Raw genomic sequence first — 20,473 nt, forward strand, 5'->3', positions numbered from 1 at the left:
CTGCCTCAGTGACTTATTTGGGGGCCCAGGTCTTCTTGCCTTGATCTTCTTGTTTTTCCACTACTAGGTCACCCCTGCTAGTTTCTCAGTGTCACAAGTGCCCAACATGCCCAGCTGTCCCCAGGCCTATTCTGAACTGCAGATGCTGTCCCCCAGTGAGCGGCAGTGTGTGGAGACGGTGGTCAACATGGGCTACTCGTATGAGTGTGTCCTCAGAGCCATGAAGAAGAAAGGAGAGAATATTGAGCAGGTGAGTGGTTGGTCAGCCAGGAGGGCAGGCTCAGACCTGTGGAGCTGGAGTAGCATCCCCCCCTGTCCTAGAGCCCCTCAGACTTGTAGCACCAGCCTTCTTTCCTGTGGGTTTGTGAGGACATGGGGCATGTATTGGGGAAAGCCAGCAGCCTTGGGAGCAGTTCTTCTTTTGGAAGCTATTCCAGGACCCAGGCCGAGAGACAGCTTTGGGAGAATTGAAGCTGTTCTCCAACTACCTCCCCTTTCTTTGCCCCTCCAAAAGGGGCAAAGCTAGGCTTGCGGTATGGTCAAATGTCTCCTTCCAGGAATTTTCATCCTGTCATCTATGCCCAAAATGTTGAATAGGTACTGGAGTGTTAGACCTTGGTGACATTTTCTGACTTGTGCTGTTCCTTAGAGTAGCCGCCTGCCCAGGCTGTGGAGTTGACATTCTGGTAGGTGTGTCAGCTGTGGCAGCAATTCCTTTGGAAAATGCCTACTCATGTTTAGAAGGCTGTGCCTGTGTTCCGTAAAGAGTCACTGGGGTCCTGTTGTGTTGGACACAGTCAAGGCACAAAATCAAATCCTATCCAGTACCTGACGGCCTGGGTGGGGTGGGGATCAGACTTCACACACTCCAGTTTGTTGAGGTCTCTTGGAAAGCACAGCAAAGAGTAGCAGTAGGTGCTAAATCCCTTGTTTCTTTTCTTAGATTCTTGACTATCTCTTTGCACATGGACAGCTGTGTGAGAAGGGCTTCGACCCTCTTTTAGTGGAAGAGGCTCTGGAAATGCACCAGTGTTCAGAAGAAAAGGTGGGAATCTTCACGCTTCATGGGAACCCTCTGGAAAGGAGGGACCAAGTAGTCCGTCCTGGTTTTTTCCCTTGGCCCACACACAACCTTTTTGCTTTGCCAGTGACTACAGGTAGAAGCACATAAAGGGCAGAATCTCCCAAGTATTCAGACAGGCCGAGGCCTGTGTTTGGGTTGGTGGTTGAAGCATTGGGTTGAAAACTTTAGAATCCCAGTGAAGGGAAGGGAACATTGGCCTGAGCTAAAAGCCAAACTTTTAGATGACTAGGGAGGGAGACTGCTGGACTTTTTGCCGAGACTGCTCTCTGAAGAGCAGCCATGTCTGGGTTCAGTTTCCTTCCTTGGTGGGAAGATGGATGTGGGTGGTGGGACCCAGATAGAGGTCGCAAGAGTGAGCTGGGACTGGACTGACTCCTGAAGGTCGGTGGCTGTCACCAAACCCGTCTGCCTTGGCTTCCACTACAGCCCACCTCTGCTTGCTAGGGGACCTTATGGAGACTCAATCCATTCCGCTTTCCCCCAGTCCCCCACACACATACTCCTTCACTCGGCTGTGCTGTGACCCCACCCTTTTCTTTAATCTGTGTTCTCTTCTCTCCCTTAGATGATGGAGTTTCTTCAGTTAATGAGCAAATTTAAGGAGATGGGCTTTGAGCTGAAAGACATTAAGGAAGTCTTGCTATTACACAACAATGACCAGGACAATGCTTTGGAAGACCTCATGGCTCGGGCAGGAGCCAGCTGAGACCAGGCCCTGTCTAGGCCCTGCCGCAGAACCACCATCCCTGGGAGGCCCTGCAGAGCCCATCTGTGGGGAAAGAGAAGGGGCAGCTTCCAGATTTTCTTTTGGGGGTTAGAAGGTCAGATGTGGAGGTTGTGCTCGCCAGTCTCTGTGAGCCTAGGCCCTGAGCTGGGGAGGTGGGGAAGATTCGGGCAAGTGCCCCCAGAACTGTCCTGGCTCCTTCCATATTAAACGTATTTGCATTTTGAGAAGTGTCCTTCCCACCTCAGCCCTCCAGAGAGACTGCTCTAGTCTTTCTGGGGTCTTTATGTCCTCAGCTAAAGCCTGGCCTAGTTGCTGAGAGGGGCTGGGGAGATGGGGCGGGAGGGCCAGACTCAGTGCTGCTGTGGAGCTAGGTGCTTCCCCTTCCCCCGAGACTGGTGGACTGAACTCTAATCAAGTTGAGTTCAACTGAAAGATTCTTCCAGGGTTTTATTTTTTCCCCTCCTAACAAAGTCTCATAGTGTTAACACTGGTTCTGCAATGTCTCTGAGGTGCAAAGAATGCACTTTTCCCTATGGGGCCCAGAGTTTGCCTTTTCTGCCAGGCAGTCACCACGCTTCCCTACCCCAGCCTGTTTCTTTTGGCTTGGTTTGGACCACAGTCCTCTGCTATCCAGGGTTTTAGAGCCCCTGCTCTAGGCAACAGTTGTTAGTTTAAGAAATCATTGGCCCCTTCCCAGCACACTGAATGGGGGAGCAGACAGGCCATGATTTAGTCGGCCAGCACTAACTCCACCTCTGTTCTCCTTGAACAGCTTCCCTTCCAGCCCACTGCTTTAGGATGACACAATGAATAACACCTAGTCATAGAAATCAGTCTCTTTGGTTTGTTTTGTATTATGTTGTACATCATTAAAGATCTAAATACAAAGGATATACAGTCTTGATGAATCTAAAATAATTTGCTAACTATTTTGATTCTTCAGAGAGAACTACTAATAAAAATCTAAAAGGTATGTCTTGGTTTGATAACTTCTTTATTACCAAGGCTGTTTTGTGGGAGTGGGGGGCCATGTGGTATATAAAGGGATTTCTTGCTTAGATTTGCTGGGGATAGAGTAGGCCCTAACCATTTTCTGTTTTGGAACTTTCTTCCCACTTCAGACCTGTCCCATTTTTTGGTTTGCAAAGGCAAGCCTAGACTGAGTCTTTTTAAACCTGACCCAGCTCCATCCACAGACCAAGGACATAGGCCTTCCTGACTGTGGAGGTGGGATAGGCCGGACCTTCAGGGGGCTCACCCAGTAAAAGAGGAAGAAGCCCTTTTACTGTGAGCAGCCGGCATTTATGCATCATTTGCCACAAGCAGGACTGGATTTAAAACTGTCTCACCAGCTCTCAGTGATGCTGTTGTATGTGATAGAACAGGGTTCATTCCTAAAGTTTTTGTCCTTGACCTTGAAACTGTGCCATTGTCCCACTTGAGCTTTTGGCTAGATTGGGTCTTTTAAGGTTTTTAGTGATCATGTGAGGAGAGGCCGCAGTGCCCTGGGGCCAGAAGCACCAATAAGGATGCCCCCTGGCGGTCAGGTGAGGCACTGTGAGGCTGACAAGGTGGCTGGGCCAGGCTGCTAGTGTCTCAAGAGAGCCATTTAACCCTTCTCTTGGCCTTTTAATTAAGCCCTCCTTTTAAAACCGTAAAAAGTTATCCTTTATCTGAAGGAAATAAAAGCTCACATAGTAATGGGTGTTCGGGCCAAAATTGTGACTCATGAATCTCCATTTGACCCAGAGTGGCTTTAAAGTAATTGGCACCTGGAGGCTACTTTGTCTTCCCTGTCCTGAGCTACTTCCTGCTAAAAAGATACACAGCAGGCGGAACTCGGCTGAATGCTTGTGTGTGAATTCTGTTTCAGAGGCCTCAGACTGTTGAACAGAGCACTCTGTGCCAAGGTTCCCAACACAGACCCCTGAGAGGCAGGGTGGCTGGGCAGGGTGAACTGGATGAGGACCAGGCTAGGAGATGGACTATTCCATGACGGGGCTGGCGAGTGAGGTGTCCCAGATAGGAGCCAGGAGGTGCCACGGAAGCATGAGAGTATCGGGCATTGTACAGAGGCCTTTCACCCCCACGAAAGGAGAAAAATTGATGTGTGACACAGGCACCCTCTTCTGTCTCAAAACTGGATTGCAGGAAGGGAAGGGAGCTGTACGTATAATGCCTGTCCCACATCTGCTGCTGTTAGTGACACATCAAGTCAAGGTTTGACCAATCTACATTTTTAAAAACACCTCTAAATCCCCACATCAATCTCCAAGGGCTGATGGGGCAGAGCTCACCCCACCCCTGTCCCCCAGCACCAATGTTTGAGTTTGGGCCAGTGTTTAGTCTTCTAAGTCAGGCACAGAATTCAGCTGGTGAAGCCTCTGGGCTCAGCATGTTGTCTTCTCTGACCTCTAGGCTACCACTGACCACCCCATCCTCTGATCCCCAAACTTAGAAACATCTTCAGGGTTATTAGACCCAAATATATTCCCACAGGCAAGGGGGTCAATTAAGCACATTCTCTAGGCCCAAGGGAAAGGCATTAGGTTCTTCAGCCTGGCCCACCCTTGGAGGGGCTCCTGTGCATGGAACTGAGGGAGAAGCTGGGACCTATGAGGCCACGTGGGGCTGGGGTGAGGCTAGCACAGGCAGGACCAGCGTGTAGGGTTCTGGTGTGTGCAGGGAGGACCTGGCAGAGGCTCCTCCAGCCCCTGAGAGCCCAGCACAGGCTCCTGCAGGGCCCCCGCTGTCTCGGCACAGGGTCTGGCTCTAAGATGCCACTGTTCCCTCAGGGGCTGCGGCGGGCCCGTGGCAGGTAAGATAGAGCTGCAGCTGGCTCCTCAGACTCTGGATGCACTTGGATTTCAGAACCATGATTTCATCCAACTGGGTCACAAAATCTTCAAAATCCTGAGAAGGAAACAAGGGACGAATACAGCTTTTGCTCTTGCCGGCGCTCTGCCAGATCTGCTTTTTTAGTCCCTCCTCTGGCAGGAAAGTTTCCGAACCCAGGCCACACTTCAGGCAGGAGAACATGTAGGATAGTTGCTATGGCACAGGGTAGGGCCCGCTGCTCTGCATTCGACACACTTTCCAAGCAGAGGAGTATTTTGTAGGGCAGAAGGGTATTTGGTAGAAATACCTACATGTGGTAGGCAGCAGACTGGTCACTGTTAGTCACAGGGAGGGGCCCCGACAAACCACTTGGAAGGCAGAGCAGCTAAGGATAGAAGCTGGAAACATTTTAGCCTGGGAAAGGCAAGTGTTGCACCATCTCCCACCTGTACCTATACTCAAGATGTCTCAAAGGCGTGGCAAGAGGAGGGGCGAGGCCTCAGTCACGGTTAGTGTGTGCCAGGAGACCCTTTCCCCAGACACAGCCACAGCAAACAAGGATGACCATCAAATTAGTTGCAGGCTAATTCCCAACAGCCCGTGAGTGTCCAGCCAGGGCTACTTACATTAGAAGCCAGCTGGCTCATCAGCGTCTCCTCCTTGAAGCCAAGCTCAGCCATTTCATCCAGCTGTTCCTGGTGTGCTCGGATGACCACCTGCCTGGGAACACCAGAGAGAACACCGTGATCTTCCTGGCCTCCCAGCCTCTCCTGGGTAGCTTTCTGGAGCTGATCTCATTTCTAAGCTGAGAGCTGCCTCTGCCGAAAATGGTCAAGGTTTTGACCAAGGCCATCTTAACACCCAGCTCCCCCTCACCTGCTCTTTCTCAGGATTAGGTAAGGAATTACGGAGTACCAACGAGATACAGGGAGGGAGACGGGCTTCCCAAGCTGTCCCCTGCCTCCTCAGCAGTACTGAGGGGCAGGGCCGGGTGCTGCTGCTCTTCCACAGGAGCTGCCCATTTCCCACAGCTTCCCTGCAGAAAGGCTCTCAAGGCTGTGACTGCAACTGGCATACTTGGCACAAGATGGAGCCTATTGCTTGGTCTGCTCTCATTTCTACTTCCTGTGGAGGGGCCCGGGACCAAAGCAGAGTGTTGGAGCTAGAAGCAGACTGGCTCACCTGCATACCCCTGCATGGCTTCTCTTTGTCCATGACAAAACAGTAAGCTGGAGTGGAGGGTGAGTGCAAAAGGGGCCCAAGTCTTAGGGAAAGTGTCCAACTTACTGTGCTTGCTCGAGGGTGTGCTGATGGAGTGTCCCTGCAGAATTGGGAGAGCAGCTGGGAACCAAGGGAGAACTTGGCCTTGCTAAGCACCTTGAGATAGGCCTGGGTTTGAGCCATGTGACATTCTCACCGTTGCAGGGCAACTTGATCGGGTCTGTGGACAAACCAAACTCCTGCCAACCAAGCCTTGTAGGATGTTTTCTCTCCTGGGCCCAGAGCTGGTCAGTCATATCACTACTTCCTGTTCGTGGGGTGAGCGCAGGTCCAGAATGGGGTACCCCCATATGTATGGTGGAGAAGGACTTTCCTGGGAAACCCCAGGAGCCATCCAGCCCCGTCTCCTCTGCATCAGCATCATACTGCTCACTACCCACATGTTCGTGGGAGAAAAGTACAGTATCTCTGCTCTGGCAGGCCTCTCCCAGGTCTGCCTCCCTGCCAGGCAGCTTGTCAGCTGGGTGCTGATGGATGGGTGATGGGGACAGAGCTGGAAGATCACCACCAGGCTTATTATCAGGGGGAGATGATGAGAGCCACAGGTGCTCAGTTGCTGAAGACACTGGCAAGGCTGCCTCTCGATCACCAGATGGCACTGTGTGGCCCACAACTGGGCCTCCTGTGCTCTCTGCCACTAGACTGTGCATAGCCCCATCCTGGACCAGCTGCTCCAAGGGAGGAGACCCTTCATTTTCTGGGTTCTCCAGGAGGGACACGGTGAGGGGAGCCATGAGTCCAGAAGCATATTCAGCGTGCGTGCCTAACTGCCCCCTAGGGTCCTCTCCTGGGACAGGATGACTGTTTTTTACAGTGTTGGTCACCTGGATTGGGCCGTCTGCACTTACTTCTCTTAGAGGTGTGGTAACTGTGTCTCTTTGGTCTGGGGATCCAGGAACTGCAATGTGGGACAATGAGAAAGTGAAACCATCTTCCTCAGGGGATGGCAAGTTGCTCTCATTCTGCCCAGAAACCTCACTTTGGGAGGCATCCTGTCTGAGATCAAAGGAAGAGCCTCCACCTCTTTCCTGTCTATATATGAAATCTACCTGCGAACAGTAAGGCTTCTCTGCCAGGCTGTCTCTGGGAGAAGGCCCTGAGGAAGTAGAGTTGTCTCTGCTCCAGTCCACGGGCCCCTTCCTTGGGCTGCAGCTGTGATCGAGTGCTGCTCTGCTGTGGTTTATGGGGTCCCTGGAGTCCACCCAACTTTTAGTTAGATCTTTCTTGTCACCTGTCCTGGGGCTAGAAAACAGACTCTGCCGTCTTTCTGCCACCTGCTTCTCAGGACCCTGCCCCCATGTCTGGTGCAGGAAGAATGAATCTTCACTATTTTCCAGAGTGTTCCTTTGCTTTGTGGCCCTCTGACTAGAGACGTGTGAAAAAGAATCTTCACTGAAATCACTGTCATCAAGGTCCTCTACTTGGGCTCCATCATGGTTGTCAGAGTAAGAGTGGAACAGAGAGGGAGTCTCATTTGTGAGCTGACCCCCTGGGGGCCTGTACTGGCATAAAGACCTTTTCTGTGGTTGGTATTTTAACTTCTGTTGGAGGAGAGGTGGCTGTTGGAACTGCTGGTGATAGAAACGCAGATGTTCCTCCCTCTCCTTCTGCTGTGTCGGGATATTTGTCCAAGCTTCAGAGGCAGGCCTAGCAGGCGTGCCCCTCTGGTTGTCTTGACTGTACTCAGCTCTGTGGTGGGCATTGCCAAAGGAGAGCTCAACTCGCGACACAAGCTGCTTCTGTACTGGCTGCACGGTCTGCACTTTCTTGCACTTGGTGGACACCTTACCACACACTAGGCCTTCTGGGCCTGAGGCCCTGCTTCCCCACCCAAGGGCAGTTTTGTTGCCCATTCGATTTTTCTCAGAGCACAATGGTGCTGACTCTTCTGCCTTTTTTTTGACCAAATGTCCAGAGCGCACGGGTCCTTTCACAGGGCTAGCATGAATGACCCACTCTTGTGAAGGACTCCCTCTGGAGTCACCCCTTTTACCAGAGACCTTAGGTGCAGAAGCAAAAGGAATGTTGGGTGAGTGGCTGGTCAGAGGATGGACCTTCCCTCTTGTGGAGCCAGGGGCTGCCACTGTGAGTGACTGCTGAAGTCCCAGCTTGACTTTTTTGGGAGAACATTTGTCCCCTGACAAAACCCAAGGGGAGCTCTGAATTCGTTTTGGAGAGGAGTTTCCAGATGTCCGATTTTGACTGGTAACTGAAGTGTAACACTTAATGCCTTTCTTTAGTTCTTTGACCCTGTAAATAATCATTTTATGTTAAATGTGTATTTTCACACGTTCTGCAATTCCTTTTCTATAGCTTTCTGGGAAAACAAAAACCAAAGAAGAGTATTACAAGGACTGGGAGTTCCTTCTTTACCTGGGATAGAATAAGAGGAAAAGGGAACATTCTGTTTCAGCATGATACCCCTCTGTACCTGAATGAAAAAGAGCAGTGTTGGCTGGCTGTAGTGGCTCACATCTGTAATCTTAGCACTTTGGGGGGTTGAGGCAGGAGGATCGTTTGAGCCCAGGAGTTCAAGACCAACCTGGGCAACATAGCAAGACCTCGTCTCTACTAAAAATAAAAAAATTAGCCAGGCATGGTGATGCGTGTCTGTAGTCCCAGCTACTTGGGAGGCTGAGGCGAGGAGTACTGTTTGAGCCCCGGAGTTCGAGGCTGCAGTGAGCCATGATCACACTATTGCACTCCAGCCTGGGTGACAGGGTAAGACTCTGTCTTTAAAAAACAAACAAACGAGAAAGAACAGTGTCTTCCCTGAGGATGTAAGCATGCACCCAACATTCTACGATCAGAAGAAGCCTTTTGGAAATCACCACAGCCCCATGTACGGGACAGGCCAGAGATGCCAGTCTCAGAAGTGCACTGTGTTCATGCAGGGCCCACACTGCTTCCTGGAGGGAGGCCAACTCAGGAGTCTGTGTCCACCACTTACCTGCAATTCCGCAGAGTCCTCTTTTTCTGCAAACCACCCCCTTTCAGGCTTCTCTGGAAAAACCTGCTGGTATCTCAGGAAGCAAAACCTCCAGAAATACGCAAGCTTGTGCTCATTCCATTAAGGGAAAAATGACTTGTCTATTCCCAGGGTTTCTCAACCTTAACACTATTGACATTTTGTACCAGATAATTATTTCTTGAAGGACGTTTAGTAGCATCCTTGGCCTCTGCTCACTAGATGCCAGTAGCACTTCTTCCCAGTCATGGCAATCAGAAACGTCTTACCTACTGGGAGAGGCACATGTGACCACAGGGTGAGAGATGGAAGGGATCCCAGCAGATACCACAATCACCCATAAAGAGGCCTGGCCAGGCAGGCAGAGTTGCTGGCTCTGACACCAACTCCTAGTGAGCCTTTGGAAAGATCCTAGCCTTCTCTGGGCCTCACTTTATCCTCTAACATGTCTGGGTTGGGCCCTTCTGGACATACATAGCTCTAAGTGATTCTGCCTTGACAAGTCATATGTCTTCTATCTCTTACAATTTGGGCTGAGGCCAGCAGGAAGAAAACATCACTGAGCCTTCCACCCATTAATATTTCACTTCCCACTAGCCATTTAAAAGCCACTGACAGAGTCAACTCCTGAACAAGGGAATGTGTCATCTTCCTCTTGTCATGCTTGCAAAGTGATAGGGCCTACCAGGTCACAGTCTTCAAATGACTAATTGCCAAAAACAAGGCTGTGGCACTCAAAGTCAGATCCCTGTGTGTGTGTGAGTGGGAGAGACATGTGCGTGCACTTGCACACACACACGTGCACATGTGTTGCACACACACGCCTGCTGCACAGGCACGCACATGCACACTTACACACAGCCTGCCATCTGGGAGCTGACTTACCGGTCAGCATAGCGCAAGGTATTCAGAGTGTGTTCAGTGGCCACGTGGCTCGGTGAGATGTTGGCGATCATGCAGGTTTTGGCATTGCCGATGAAAGAGTCCTTCAGGACCTGTCCAAAACAGAAGGCAGGTCAATGAGTGAAGTCAATTAACAAAGTGCATACTGACTACTTACTAGGTGCAGGATGCTGGGCCACAGTTCCCTTCTGCCCACAAAAAGGTAATTCACAAAATAAACAATACAAATGGCAAATAAACACAGAAAAAGGTACTCATCACATCACCAATCCAAAAAATGCAAACAAACCATTTAAAAACCCGGTATTTTTAGGTCATAAGATTAAAAGACTAATGATGCTCTTCCCCGGTGAGGGTCCAGGGAAATGGGTACTCTTCTATGCTGGCATGTACCATGAACTGGACAAACTTTCCAGAGGGCAGTTTGGCAATATGTGAAAATGTAAAAAGAAGCCAGGCACGGTGGCACTCACCTGTAGTCCCAGTTACTCAGAAGGCTGAGGCAGAAGGATCGCTTGAGCCCAGGAGTTCAAGACTAGCCTGGGCAACATAGCAAGAACCTATCTCCAAAACAACAACAACAACAACAACAACAACAACAACAAAACAAAACCAGGAAAAAGTATGTATACTCTTGGTTTGGCAATCACACTTCTAGGACTTTATCCTATGGAGATAATTGCTCAATTGACCAAAAAAAGTATGTATGATATTCATTACATTATTTATAATAGTAATATTTAGTAAAAATCTAGGTATCTATAAACAGGGAACAAACTAAATAATTATACACTGAATATAATAAAACCATTAAAAATGATTATACCTGTACTCAGGAACACAGAAAGATACCTAAAGCTTATATCTTCAAGGGAAAAAGGTGTATGATCCCATAACTCCGTCAGTGGATCCATATGAGGCTACACAGGCAGAGAGATGACTAGAAGGAAGTCCATTAACATAGCAGTGTGTGGTTATCACTGAGGTCTGGGACTGTAAGTTATGTTTTACTTTCTTCTTTACACTTGTATGTAGAATTGGAATTCTTATGTTTTAATTAAAAAGAAACACATTTTCTGGGAATGGGGAACTTGTCTTAAAAAATAACAGAGCTGGCTGGGTACAGTGGCTCATGCCTATAATCCTAGCACTTTGGGAGGCCAAGGCAGGCAGATCAGCTGAGGTCAGGAGTTCAAGACCAGCCTGGCTAACATGGCGAAATCCCGTCTCTACTAAAAATACAAAAATTAGTGAGGCATGGTGGCACACACCTGTAGTCCCAGTTACTTCAGGGGCTTGAGGCAGGAGAATCGCTTGAACCCAGGAGGTGGAGGTTGCAGTGAGCCAAGATCACACCACTGCACTCCGGCCTGGGTGACAGAGCGAGACTCCCTCTCATAAATAAATAAGTAAGTAAGTAAGTAAAAAATAACAGAGCCAATGTCAGAATCAGGACTAAGCACCTATAAGCAGGTTCCTGGGTCCCTGGTTAAAATCATGTTTGAGAAGACCTAACCCACAGATCACCAACTGTGATGGGTAAGGAACTATATTCTTACAGGTTCTGCCCAGGTCCTGTGGAGCCACTACTCTAGCTGCACAGAATAAAATTCTGCCCATGTGCGGGGCTGGCTTCATCCTGCAGCATACAAAAAGATCTTCTCCTAGATATCCCTCTACCTTGTCTGTTCTCCACTGTGCACAGGACACAAGGCGAAAAAGAACCCAGGACACCCACAACTGTCTTCACAGCTGTTTATACCTAGGTACACCCTCCCATGCCACTCTTCCACAGACATCATGAATACTGATTTAACATCTACTGGAGTTTTCTGTTAATAAAGAGGCACATTTTCATGACAGAAAAACAAAACAAAACAAAAACCCTATTTGTTCCACTAAGAATAATCATAGTTAACATTTATGTAATTTTTTTTGTGTAGTGTTTTTCTCCTTGTCACACATTTTAAAAATGATAAAAACAAAAAGTGGTCATACGGCACATGATCTTTTAAATGAAAAGTTGCAGTTTCACCTTTATTCCCATTGTTACTTCCAAATAGATCCAATGCTGTTTCTTCTGCATCTTTTTAAACATTTTTTCCTGTGTGGCTATGTAATAGTAGAAATCACATAGGCAATCACATTATTACCTTGTTCTACAGCTTGCTTTTTTCACATCACAAAAGATCTTGGTCATCTTTCCTATCAGTACATGTAGAAAATCTAACTCATTCATTTTAACTGCCTGAAGCCATTATTTTTTTGTGCCAAAACATTGGTCTAAGTCTTAGAGCCAAGAAAGTATCAAGTACGGCTACACCACCCTATTCAATGCAAAGGCTTAGAGACTCCACTAATTAAACATTTTCTTTTCTAAGATGAGGTCTCTTTTGGACCCAGGTTGGAGTGCAGTGGCATGATCACAATTCACTGCAGCCTCAACCTTCTGGACTCGAGTAATCCTCCTGCCTCAGCCTCCCAAGCAGCTGGGACCACAGGCACGAGCCACCACACCCGGCTAATTTTTAAATTTTTTTGTAGCCAGGTTGTTCGGGCTGGTTTGGAACTCCTCGGCTCAAGCAATCCTCTTGCCTCGGCTTCCCAAAGTGCTGGGATTACAGACATGAGCCACTGGGCCCTGCCCAGAGTTACCATACACTGGAAATAAACAGAAAGGTGGTGACCGGAACAGCGCTGCTGTCCCCAAGGAACCCCTGCCGCCCATACTGCAGACTTTTCTGCCTGAGTCTGCCCCTTCCTAAAGTCCTATAACAGGCTGAGTATCCCTTCTCTGAAATGCTTGGGAAGCAAAGTGTTTTGGATTTCAGATTTTTTTTTTTTCAGATTTTGGAATATTTGCATTATACTTCTGGTTGAACATCCCTAACCCAAAAATCTGAAATCCTTTGAGCATCATGACACTCAAAAAGTTTTTAATTTTGGCCAGGCATAGTGGCTTACACCTGTAATCCCAGCAATTTGGAAGGCTGAGGCAGGTGGATCGTTTGAGCTCAGGAGTTCGAGGCCAGCCTAGGCAACATGGTGAAACCCTGTCTCTACCAAAAAAAAAAAAAGCCAGGCATGATTGCATGCACCTGTAGTCCCAGCTACCCAGGAGGCTGAGGTGGGAGGACTGCTTGAGCCTGGGAGGCAGAGACCACAGTGAGCCAAGATCACACCACTGCACTCCAGCCTGGGTGACAGAGCAAGATCCTGTCTCAAAAACAACAACAACAACAACAAAAAGTTTTGATTTTTGAAGCATTTCAGATTTCAGATCCTTAGATTAATGATACTCAATTTGTAGACAGAGTTCCTGGAAGGAATGTGACTCCTCTCCTTCTCTTTTCCCCACTATGCCCAGCATCATGTCTTACTGACAGTGGATGCTCAACTGAATGAACAAATATATGAAATAAGGAAGAAATGAATGAATCAGAACAAACTCAAGGCTCACATTTCACTTTACCTGAGTTAGTTTGCTTTGCCTGAAGGGAGTATGGGTGTGTTCCTGATCCAGTGCTCGGATACATTCTTTCAGCTGCAAAGGGGGAGAATAAGCACATCAAGTGTCATGTGCAAAGGGAAAGTAATAGATCTGATGCCACCTCCACAAGAAGCTTGTTTTTCTTCAATAAACCACACTCAGACAATCCTCCAAAAGGAAGTCAAAATGGCCTGTAGTTTCCATTCAACAAGAGAAACCAAGCTAGATCGGGAAACACCATCCTGTGCTGCCTAGCTGAAGGCCTCCCGGCTTAGAGGCTGGGATCCTAGGATTGGCCCTGAGTTGATGGCGGGGAACAGACAGACGCTGGGACCTACCCTCAGGTCCTAGAGTTCAAGCTCATGTGGTGGTAGTTCTGGCTTGCTGGCTCCCTTTCTCTCCTCACATTCTTCCCAACTGTTGATACACTTAAATAGACAAAATATCTACATCCACTTCCCCGCTCCCTGCTCACACATGCACACCTGTTGGTGTAGATTCAAGTATAGATGCAGACATAAACTATCTGAATGGGGTAGGAGAAATTCTAGAGTCAGAGCTAGAAGGAAACTGAGAAATCACCTAGGCCTACCCCCTCATTTTATTTATTTTTTTCTTAATTTTTTTTGTAGAGATGGGGTCTCTGTATATTGCCCAGGCTGGTCTCAAATGATCCTCCTGCCTCAGCCTCCCAGAGTGCTGGGATTACAATCAGCACTTTGACCACACACGTCCAGTCAAACCCTTCATTTAAAAACAGCAGGGTCTGTGGCCCAAAGGCAAAGGAATGTGACTTGCTCCTGGGTGTACACCCTCAGTGAGAAGCGCTCACTGGGCATGATGAGGACAGCAGAGATCTGGGTATGTGGACGTCCAGGGGAAACACTCCCATCGGAACACAGTGCTGGGGCTGCAGGGGGCAAGATGAGGGAGGAGAGACCTTCTATTTCTGAGTGATGCATCTAGGCTAAAAGACAGTAAAATAAAAGGAAAGGAGCTGGGTGCAGTGGCTCAAGCCTGTAATCCCAGCACTATGGGAGGCCAAGGCGGGCAGATTATTTGAGGTCAGGAGATTGAGACCAGCTTGGCCAACATGGTGAAACCCCGTCTCTACTAAAAATACACACACACACACACACACACACACACACACACAATTAGCCAGGCATGGTGGCATGTGCCTGTAATCCCAGTTACTCAGGAGGCTGAGAAAGGAGAAAAGCTTGAACCCAGGAATCAGAGGTTGCAGTGAGCTGAGATCTGGCCACTGCACTCCAGCCTGGGCGACAGAGGGAGACTCTGTCTCAAAAAAAAAAAAAAAAAAAAAAAAGGGAAGAAGGTGGAAGCAATCCCTTGGAAGTGCCACCAAGAATAGGTAGTTTGCCTCCAGAGTATGCTATGGCTGTTCTTAACAGCAGCCATAGATGCCCGCAACTGCCCTACCACTATGCAAGAAGCTGCAGGCTATAAACAGGTGTGAGGAAATTTCCTCTTCTATTAAAAATCTATCCAGTATTCCCCAACTTTAGCACTGAGAAGATTCTCCACTGGGGATGAACAAGTAATCAAACCCTGCCCCTCACAGACTTAAATTCAAGTGTGGCTTACAAGCTTTTTTTTTTTTTTTTAATAAAAAAAAGTTTGGCTCCCTCTCTCACCCTCCCAACTTATCCCTCGTGAGGTCTGGAAAGAATGTACCTAGCTGGAGACTTCAGTTCTGATCAAAAAGAAGTAAATAATGTGGAGCGGCACAAGGTAGCATATACAGCTGGAAAAAAGAATGAGAAAGAGCTCTATGTACAGCCATGGAGTGATCTCGAGGATGCCATGAAGTGACAAAAACAAAGTGCAAAACAGTGCTCAGAGTATGTTAGCATTTTTCTAAGAAAAGGGGTGAGTGCAAACATACATAGACAGAAGAAAAATGATTTTACAAGGGGAGGAAGGTAACAAGGTAGAGAGTACAGGGATGGAAACTATACTTCTTTGAATGTGGCTTATTTTACAATTTTTACTTTAAAACCACGTAAATGGCCGGGCGCGGTGGCTCAAGCCTGTAATCCCAGCACTTTGGGAGGCCGAGACGGGCGGATCACGAGGTCAGGAGATCGAGACCATCCTGGCTAACACGGTGAAACCCCGTCTCTACTAAAAATACAAGAAAATTAGCCGGGCGAGGTGGTGGGCGCCTGTAGTCCCAGCTACTTGGGAGGCTGAGGCAGGAGAATGGTGTGAACCCGGGGGGGCGGAGCTTGCAGTGAGCCGAGATCGCGCCACTGCACTCCAGCCTGGGGCACAGAGCAAGACTCCGTCTCAAAAAAAAAAAAAAAAAAAAAAAAACCACGTAAATTTTTTTGCTTTTTGTTTGTTTGTTTGTTTAAGAGATGGGGTCTCACTTTGTATCTCAGGCTGGAGTGCAGTAGCACAATCACAGCTCACTGCTGCCTTGAATACCTGGGCTCAAGTGATCCTCTCGCCTCAGCCTCCCAAGTAGCTGGGGTTATAGATGCGCACTACCACACCCAGCTAATTTGTAAATGTTTTGTAGAGACGGGGTCTCCCTATGATGCCCAGGCTGGTCTTGAACTCCTGGGCTCAAATGATCCTGCTTCCTTGGCCTCCCAAAATGCTGGGATTACAGGTGTGAGCCACAGCTCCTGACCTAAATGTTTTAAAATAATTACAAAATAAGGTTAAATCAAAATAAATAAGGCAATTCTTAAAACCAAAACCAAACAAATTAACCTAACGCTATGAAACTGGTAGGCTTAAACACACAGAGAATTATTATTTCAAGTGATTTGACAGCATAATATTATGACTGTACATCCTTAGTGGGATACAACCCAATCAAAAAGAAAATTGCGATAAAAATCTTGAACTGAATTAATCATATTATAAATAATATTATCATTATTTTGAAATATATATATTAAAGTAGAACAAATAAATGTTGTTAGGAACTAAGATTTCTAGCATAGGAGAAAAAAGAGACAAATACACATTTATAGAAATTAAATAAAAACCCTGTAATTTTATTTTTTTAATATTATTATTCATTGGCTTTCTTCAGATGAGGTAAGTTTATTTTCTGAGTCAGGGTCTTGCTTTGTTGCCTAGGTTGGAGCGCAGTGGTGCAATCATGGCTCACTGTAGCCTCAACCTCCTGGGCTCAAGCAATCCTCCCACTTCAGCCTCCCGAGTAGCTGTGACTACAGGCGTGTGCCACCACGCCCAGCTAATTTTTAAGTTTTTTGCAGACATGGGGTCTCATTATGTTGCTCAAGCTGGTCTCAAATTCCTGGGCTCAAGCGATCTGTCCACCTTGACCTCCCAAAGTGCTGGGATTAGATGTGTGAGCCACTGAGCCTGGCCTGCAATCTTAAACTGATTTATTACTATAAATCCCACATATGTTTTTCTCTTTCAAAACAAAAAATAACACCTTATTTATTAGCTCTGTCCACTGAAAAGGCCCAGAAGCAAGGACTAACGCAGTAGTGATAAGCACCCCTAGCACACAAACTGAAGTCTCTAAATACCATTTCCTTCTCAAAAAAAAACAAGGCTCGACCGGGTGTGGTGGCTCATGCCTGTAATCCCAGCACTTTGGGAGACCAAAGCGGGCAAATCATGAGTTCACGAGTTCAAGACCAGCGTGGCCATCATGGTGAAACCCTGTCTCTACTAAAAATACAAAAAATTAGCTGGTTGTGGTGGCAGGTGCCTGTAATCCCAGCTACTCGGGAGGCTGAGGCAGGAGAATTGCTTGAACCTAGCAGGCAGAGGTTGCAGTGAGCCAAGATCGTGCCACTGCACTCCAGCCTGGGCGACAATGTGAGACTCCATCTCAAAAAAAAAAAAAAAAAGAAAAGAAAAGAAAGAAGGAAAGAAAGAAAAAGAAACCAAGACTCATTGAAGAAACGGCTGATTCAAGGTCTGGGGAGGGAAATGTATAAAATGAGCCTAGAACATAGGCTCTTATATCAGAAAGTCAGGACGCTATCAAGAACGAGTAGAGTTGTGCCAAAAAGACACAGGAACATTCTTAAAAGAGCTCCTATTGGCTAAATATGTTGAATTTAAGCAGCAAAAAAATATATAATGATTTCAATGAGTTCATAATAATACAAAAAAGGTAAACAACAACAACAAAACAAACTCATGTTATGTTTAGGTAACATGACCACCAACTCATTCTGAAAAGTGGTGAATAAATTAAAGAATCATCTTGCTTCCACTACAAACTATATGTCAGGATAATCAGAGAGCTGAGGGAAAATTCTTCTTTTCAGCTAATACATACAGAACGAATATTAGAATTAGAATATCATCATTCTGGAACACTTAATGAAATAATAGATATAGATGAGATTCTTCAATGGCTGACAAAATTCTTAGATTAAAAACAGCTGAATGTCCTTAACAGAGGCTAAGGGGAAAAAAAGTAAAAATAAATAAAATAAAAAATAAAGGCTGAAAGGAAACTTTATGATAGAGGAATTAGGCTGACAACACTTGAATCTCTTTTCAATCTTAAAATCACAAAGAGAGACAACCAGACAGTCTCTATCTCCTAATGTATTGCTATAAAAAATCTAAGAACTACCTATGAATTGTTTTTGCCAAAAAATACAGAACCTAAATCTGATCACATCTGTAATTCAGGACTGTCCCAACAGAAATACATGAGCCACAAATGCAAACCACATATGTAATTCTAAATTTCTAATAGTCATATCTTTTTTTAAAAAAGAAAAAGAGGCCGGGCGCGGTGGCTCATGCCTGTAATCTCAGCACTTTGGGAGGCTGAGGCAGGTGGATCACAAGGTCAGAAGATTGAGACCATCATGGCTAACACGGTGAAACTCCGTCTCTACTAAAAAAAAAAAAAAATACAAAAAATTAGCTGGGTGTGGTGGCGGGCGCCTGTAGTCCCAACTACTCGGGAGGCTGAGGCAGGAGAATGGCGTGAACCCAGGAGGTGGAGCTTGCAGTGAGCCGAGATTGCGCCACCGCACTCCAGCCTTGGCGGCAGAGCAAGACTCCGTCTCAAAAAAAAAAAAAAAAGAAAAGAAAAAGAAACAAATTAATGTTAATTATATATTTTATTTAACTCAGTATATCCAAAATATTATTTCAGCATGCAGTCAATATGAAAAAAATAAATGAGATAGTCTACAAGCTTTTTTGGTAATCAAAATCTAGTGTGTATTTTACATTTAGAGCATATCTTAATTTAGACCATCCACATTTCAAGTGCTCAGTTGCCACATGTGGCTGGTGGCTACCATAGTGAACAATACGGCTATAGAGTCTAGCCACCTGACAGGAAACATAAAGGATAATGAGTAACATGTTAAACATCAACACAAGGATGCAGGTGGCCAAGTACAGAATGTGGTAAATCTTACTGGACAAGTGACCCAGTTTTCTTCAACCAATACACTGATATAGAAAAAATGAAAGAGGGAGTAAGAACTCACATAGGATTTTATTTGCATCTTGATTTGAACAAGTTAACTATAAAAAGACATTTATGGAACAATTAGAGGAATTATAATACTTACCGGATAATAAAGAATTACTTCTTTAGGTATGATAATGTCATTACGGCTACATTAAAAAGTAAGAGTATCTCTTTGAGATATATTAAAAAAAATTTTTTTTTTGAGATGGAGTCTTGCTCTGTTGTTGCCCAGGCTGGAGTGCAGTGGCATGATCTCGGCTCACTGCAACCTCCACCTCCTGGGTTCAAGAGATTTTCCTGCCACAGCCTCCCAAATGGCTGGGGTTGTAAGAGCCTGCCACCATGCCCAACTAATTTTTGGTATTTTTAGTAGAGACAAGGTTTCACCATGTTGGCCAGGCTGATCTACCTGAAGTGATCCACCCTCCTCAGCCTCCAAAAGTGTTGGGATTACAGGTGTAAGCCACCGTGCCCAGCCAAGACATATATACAGTATTTATGGAATAAATGACATGATGACTAGGATTTTCTTTTTTTTTTTTTTTTTTGAGACTGAGTCCCACTCTGTCTCATTGCACCAGGCTGGGGTGCAATGGCACAATCTCAGCTCACTGCAACCTCCGCCTCCTGGGTTCAAGCGATTCTCTTGCCTCAGCCTCCTGGGTAGCTGGGATTACAGGCGCCCGGCACCATGCCCAGCTAACTTTTGTATTTTTAGTAGAGACAGAGTTTCACCATGTTGGCTAGTCTCGTCTCGAACTCCTGACCTCAAGTTATCCACCTGCCTCGGCCTCCCAAAGTGCTGGGATTATAGGTGTGAGCCACCGCTCCCAGCTGGACTTTCTTTAAAATAATCTAACTCGGGGAGGGAAGGGGTTGATTAGATTTTTCATATGTTGGTAACTGTTGAATCTGACAGGTATATGGGAGATCATTATACTATTTGTTCTACTTTTCTATGTTTGAAAAATTAATATAATTTTAAAGCTTGGGGAAAGAGAGAAAGCTTAACAGAGTTAACCGTTCAGCAACTGCAGAAATACCTCTGTTCCTAATTAGCATGTATTGACCAGGGGAAAAGAAGACAAGGAGAGAAGAAAATAGTTGCCTAGAATTGTGAGAGTCTGTCTGGTCAGCCCTCCGTCTCCAACCCTGGCATTCCATTATCACATAAGAACAGGGCAGTTGCTTTCCTAATTCCACCCCACATTCATCCACTCTGCCTATATGTAATGGGCAAAGTCTTTCAAGAAGGATTTTTAGATTAAAGATTTTGAACAACTTACAGCCAGGAGACTCTGATTTATTTCAGCACCTTCCATCTTTGTCTGTCTATCTGAGTCCCTTGCATCTGCTGCTCTTTCACTGCCAGCCAAGTCAATAAAAGAGATCCTAGAAAAAAGACACAGGAGGAGTGACTTCTGTTAAGCTTTATTTTTGTATCAGTCAGCATTCTGTGACCTCTGGAAAAAATTAACATTGGCCCATCCTTGGGAAAGAAAAGACATTACTGAGCTGGGTATGGTGGCTCACACCTATAAACCCAGCTACTTGGGAGGCTGAGGTGGAGGACTGCTTGAGGCCAGGAGTTCTAGACCAGCCTGAGCAACACAGCAAGACCCCATCTCTTAAAAAATTTAAAAAACTGGCCGGGCGTGGCGGCTCACGCCTGTAATCCCAGCATTTTAGGAGGCTGAGGCGGGTGGATCACG

General features: G+C 46.5%; 2 protein-coding genes across 8 annotated transcripts in view; one reads left to right on the forward strand and one right to left on the reverse strand.

Annotated features, from left to right (window-relative positions):
- UBAP1 (ubiquitin associated protein 1) overlaps positions 1 to 2,784 on the forward strand; it is a 74,611-nt gene extending 71,827 nt beyond the window's left edge. For all 3 annotated transcript variants that reach the window (XM_017949783.2, XM_021927436.1, XM_009188616.1), the window contains 3 exons: positions 68 to 250; positions 944 to 1,045; positions 1,650 to 2,784. In XM_017949783.2, coding sequence (XP_017805272.2) covers positions 68 to 250; positions 944 to 1,045; positions 1,650 to 1,790 — 426 coding nt within the window. In that variant the 3' untranslated portion in view covers positions 1,791 to 2,784. The remainder of the gene's footprint in view (positions 1 to 67; positions 251 to 943; positions 1,046 to 1,649) is intronic.
- The window catches only part of KIF24 (kinesin family member 24), a 91,277-nt gene that overhangs the window by 11,830 nt on the left and 58,974 nt on the right, over positions 1 to 20,473 (reverse strand). For 3 of the 5 annotated variants that reach the window (XM_003911586.4, XM_009188618.4, XM_009188617.4), the window contains exons 8-13: positions 20,048 to 20,153; positions 13,274 to 13,345; positions 9,784 to 9,893; positions 5,937 to 8,180; positions 5,276 to 5,369; positions 2,642 to 4,724 (exon numbers count right to left, since the gene is read on the reverse strand). In XM_003911586.4, coding sequence (XP_003911635.2) covers positions 4,584 to 4,724; positions 5,276 to 5,369; positions 5,937 to 8,180; positions 9,784 to 9,893; positions 13,274 to 13,345; positions 20,048 to 20,153 — 2,767 coding nt within the window. In that variant the 3' untranslated portion in view covers positions 2,642 to 4,583. Of the gene's footprint in view, positions 1 to 2,641; positions 4,725 to 5,275; positions 5,370 to 5,936; positions 8,181 to 9,783; positions 9,894 to 13,273; positions 13,346 to 20,047; positions 20,154 to 20,473 lie in introns of those variants that run through there. The other 2 variants (XM_017949778.3, XM_017949779.3) reach the window with 1 other exon arrangement.

Source organism: Papio anubis, chromosome 13 (assembly GCF_008728515.1).
Source record: "Papio anubis isolate 15944 chromosome 13, Panubis1.0, whole genome shotgun sequence".
In the NCBI taxonomy this organism is placed as follows: domain Eukaryota; kingdom Metazoa; phylum Chordata; class Mammalia; order Primates; family Cercopithecidae; genus Papio; species Papio anubis.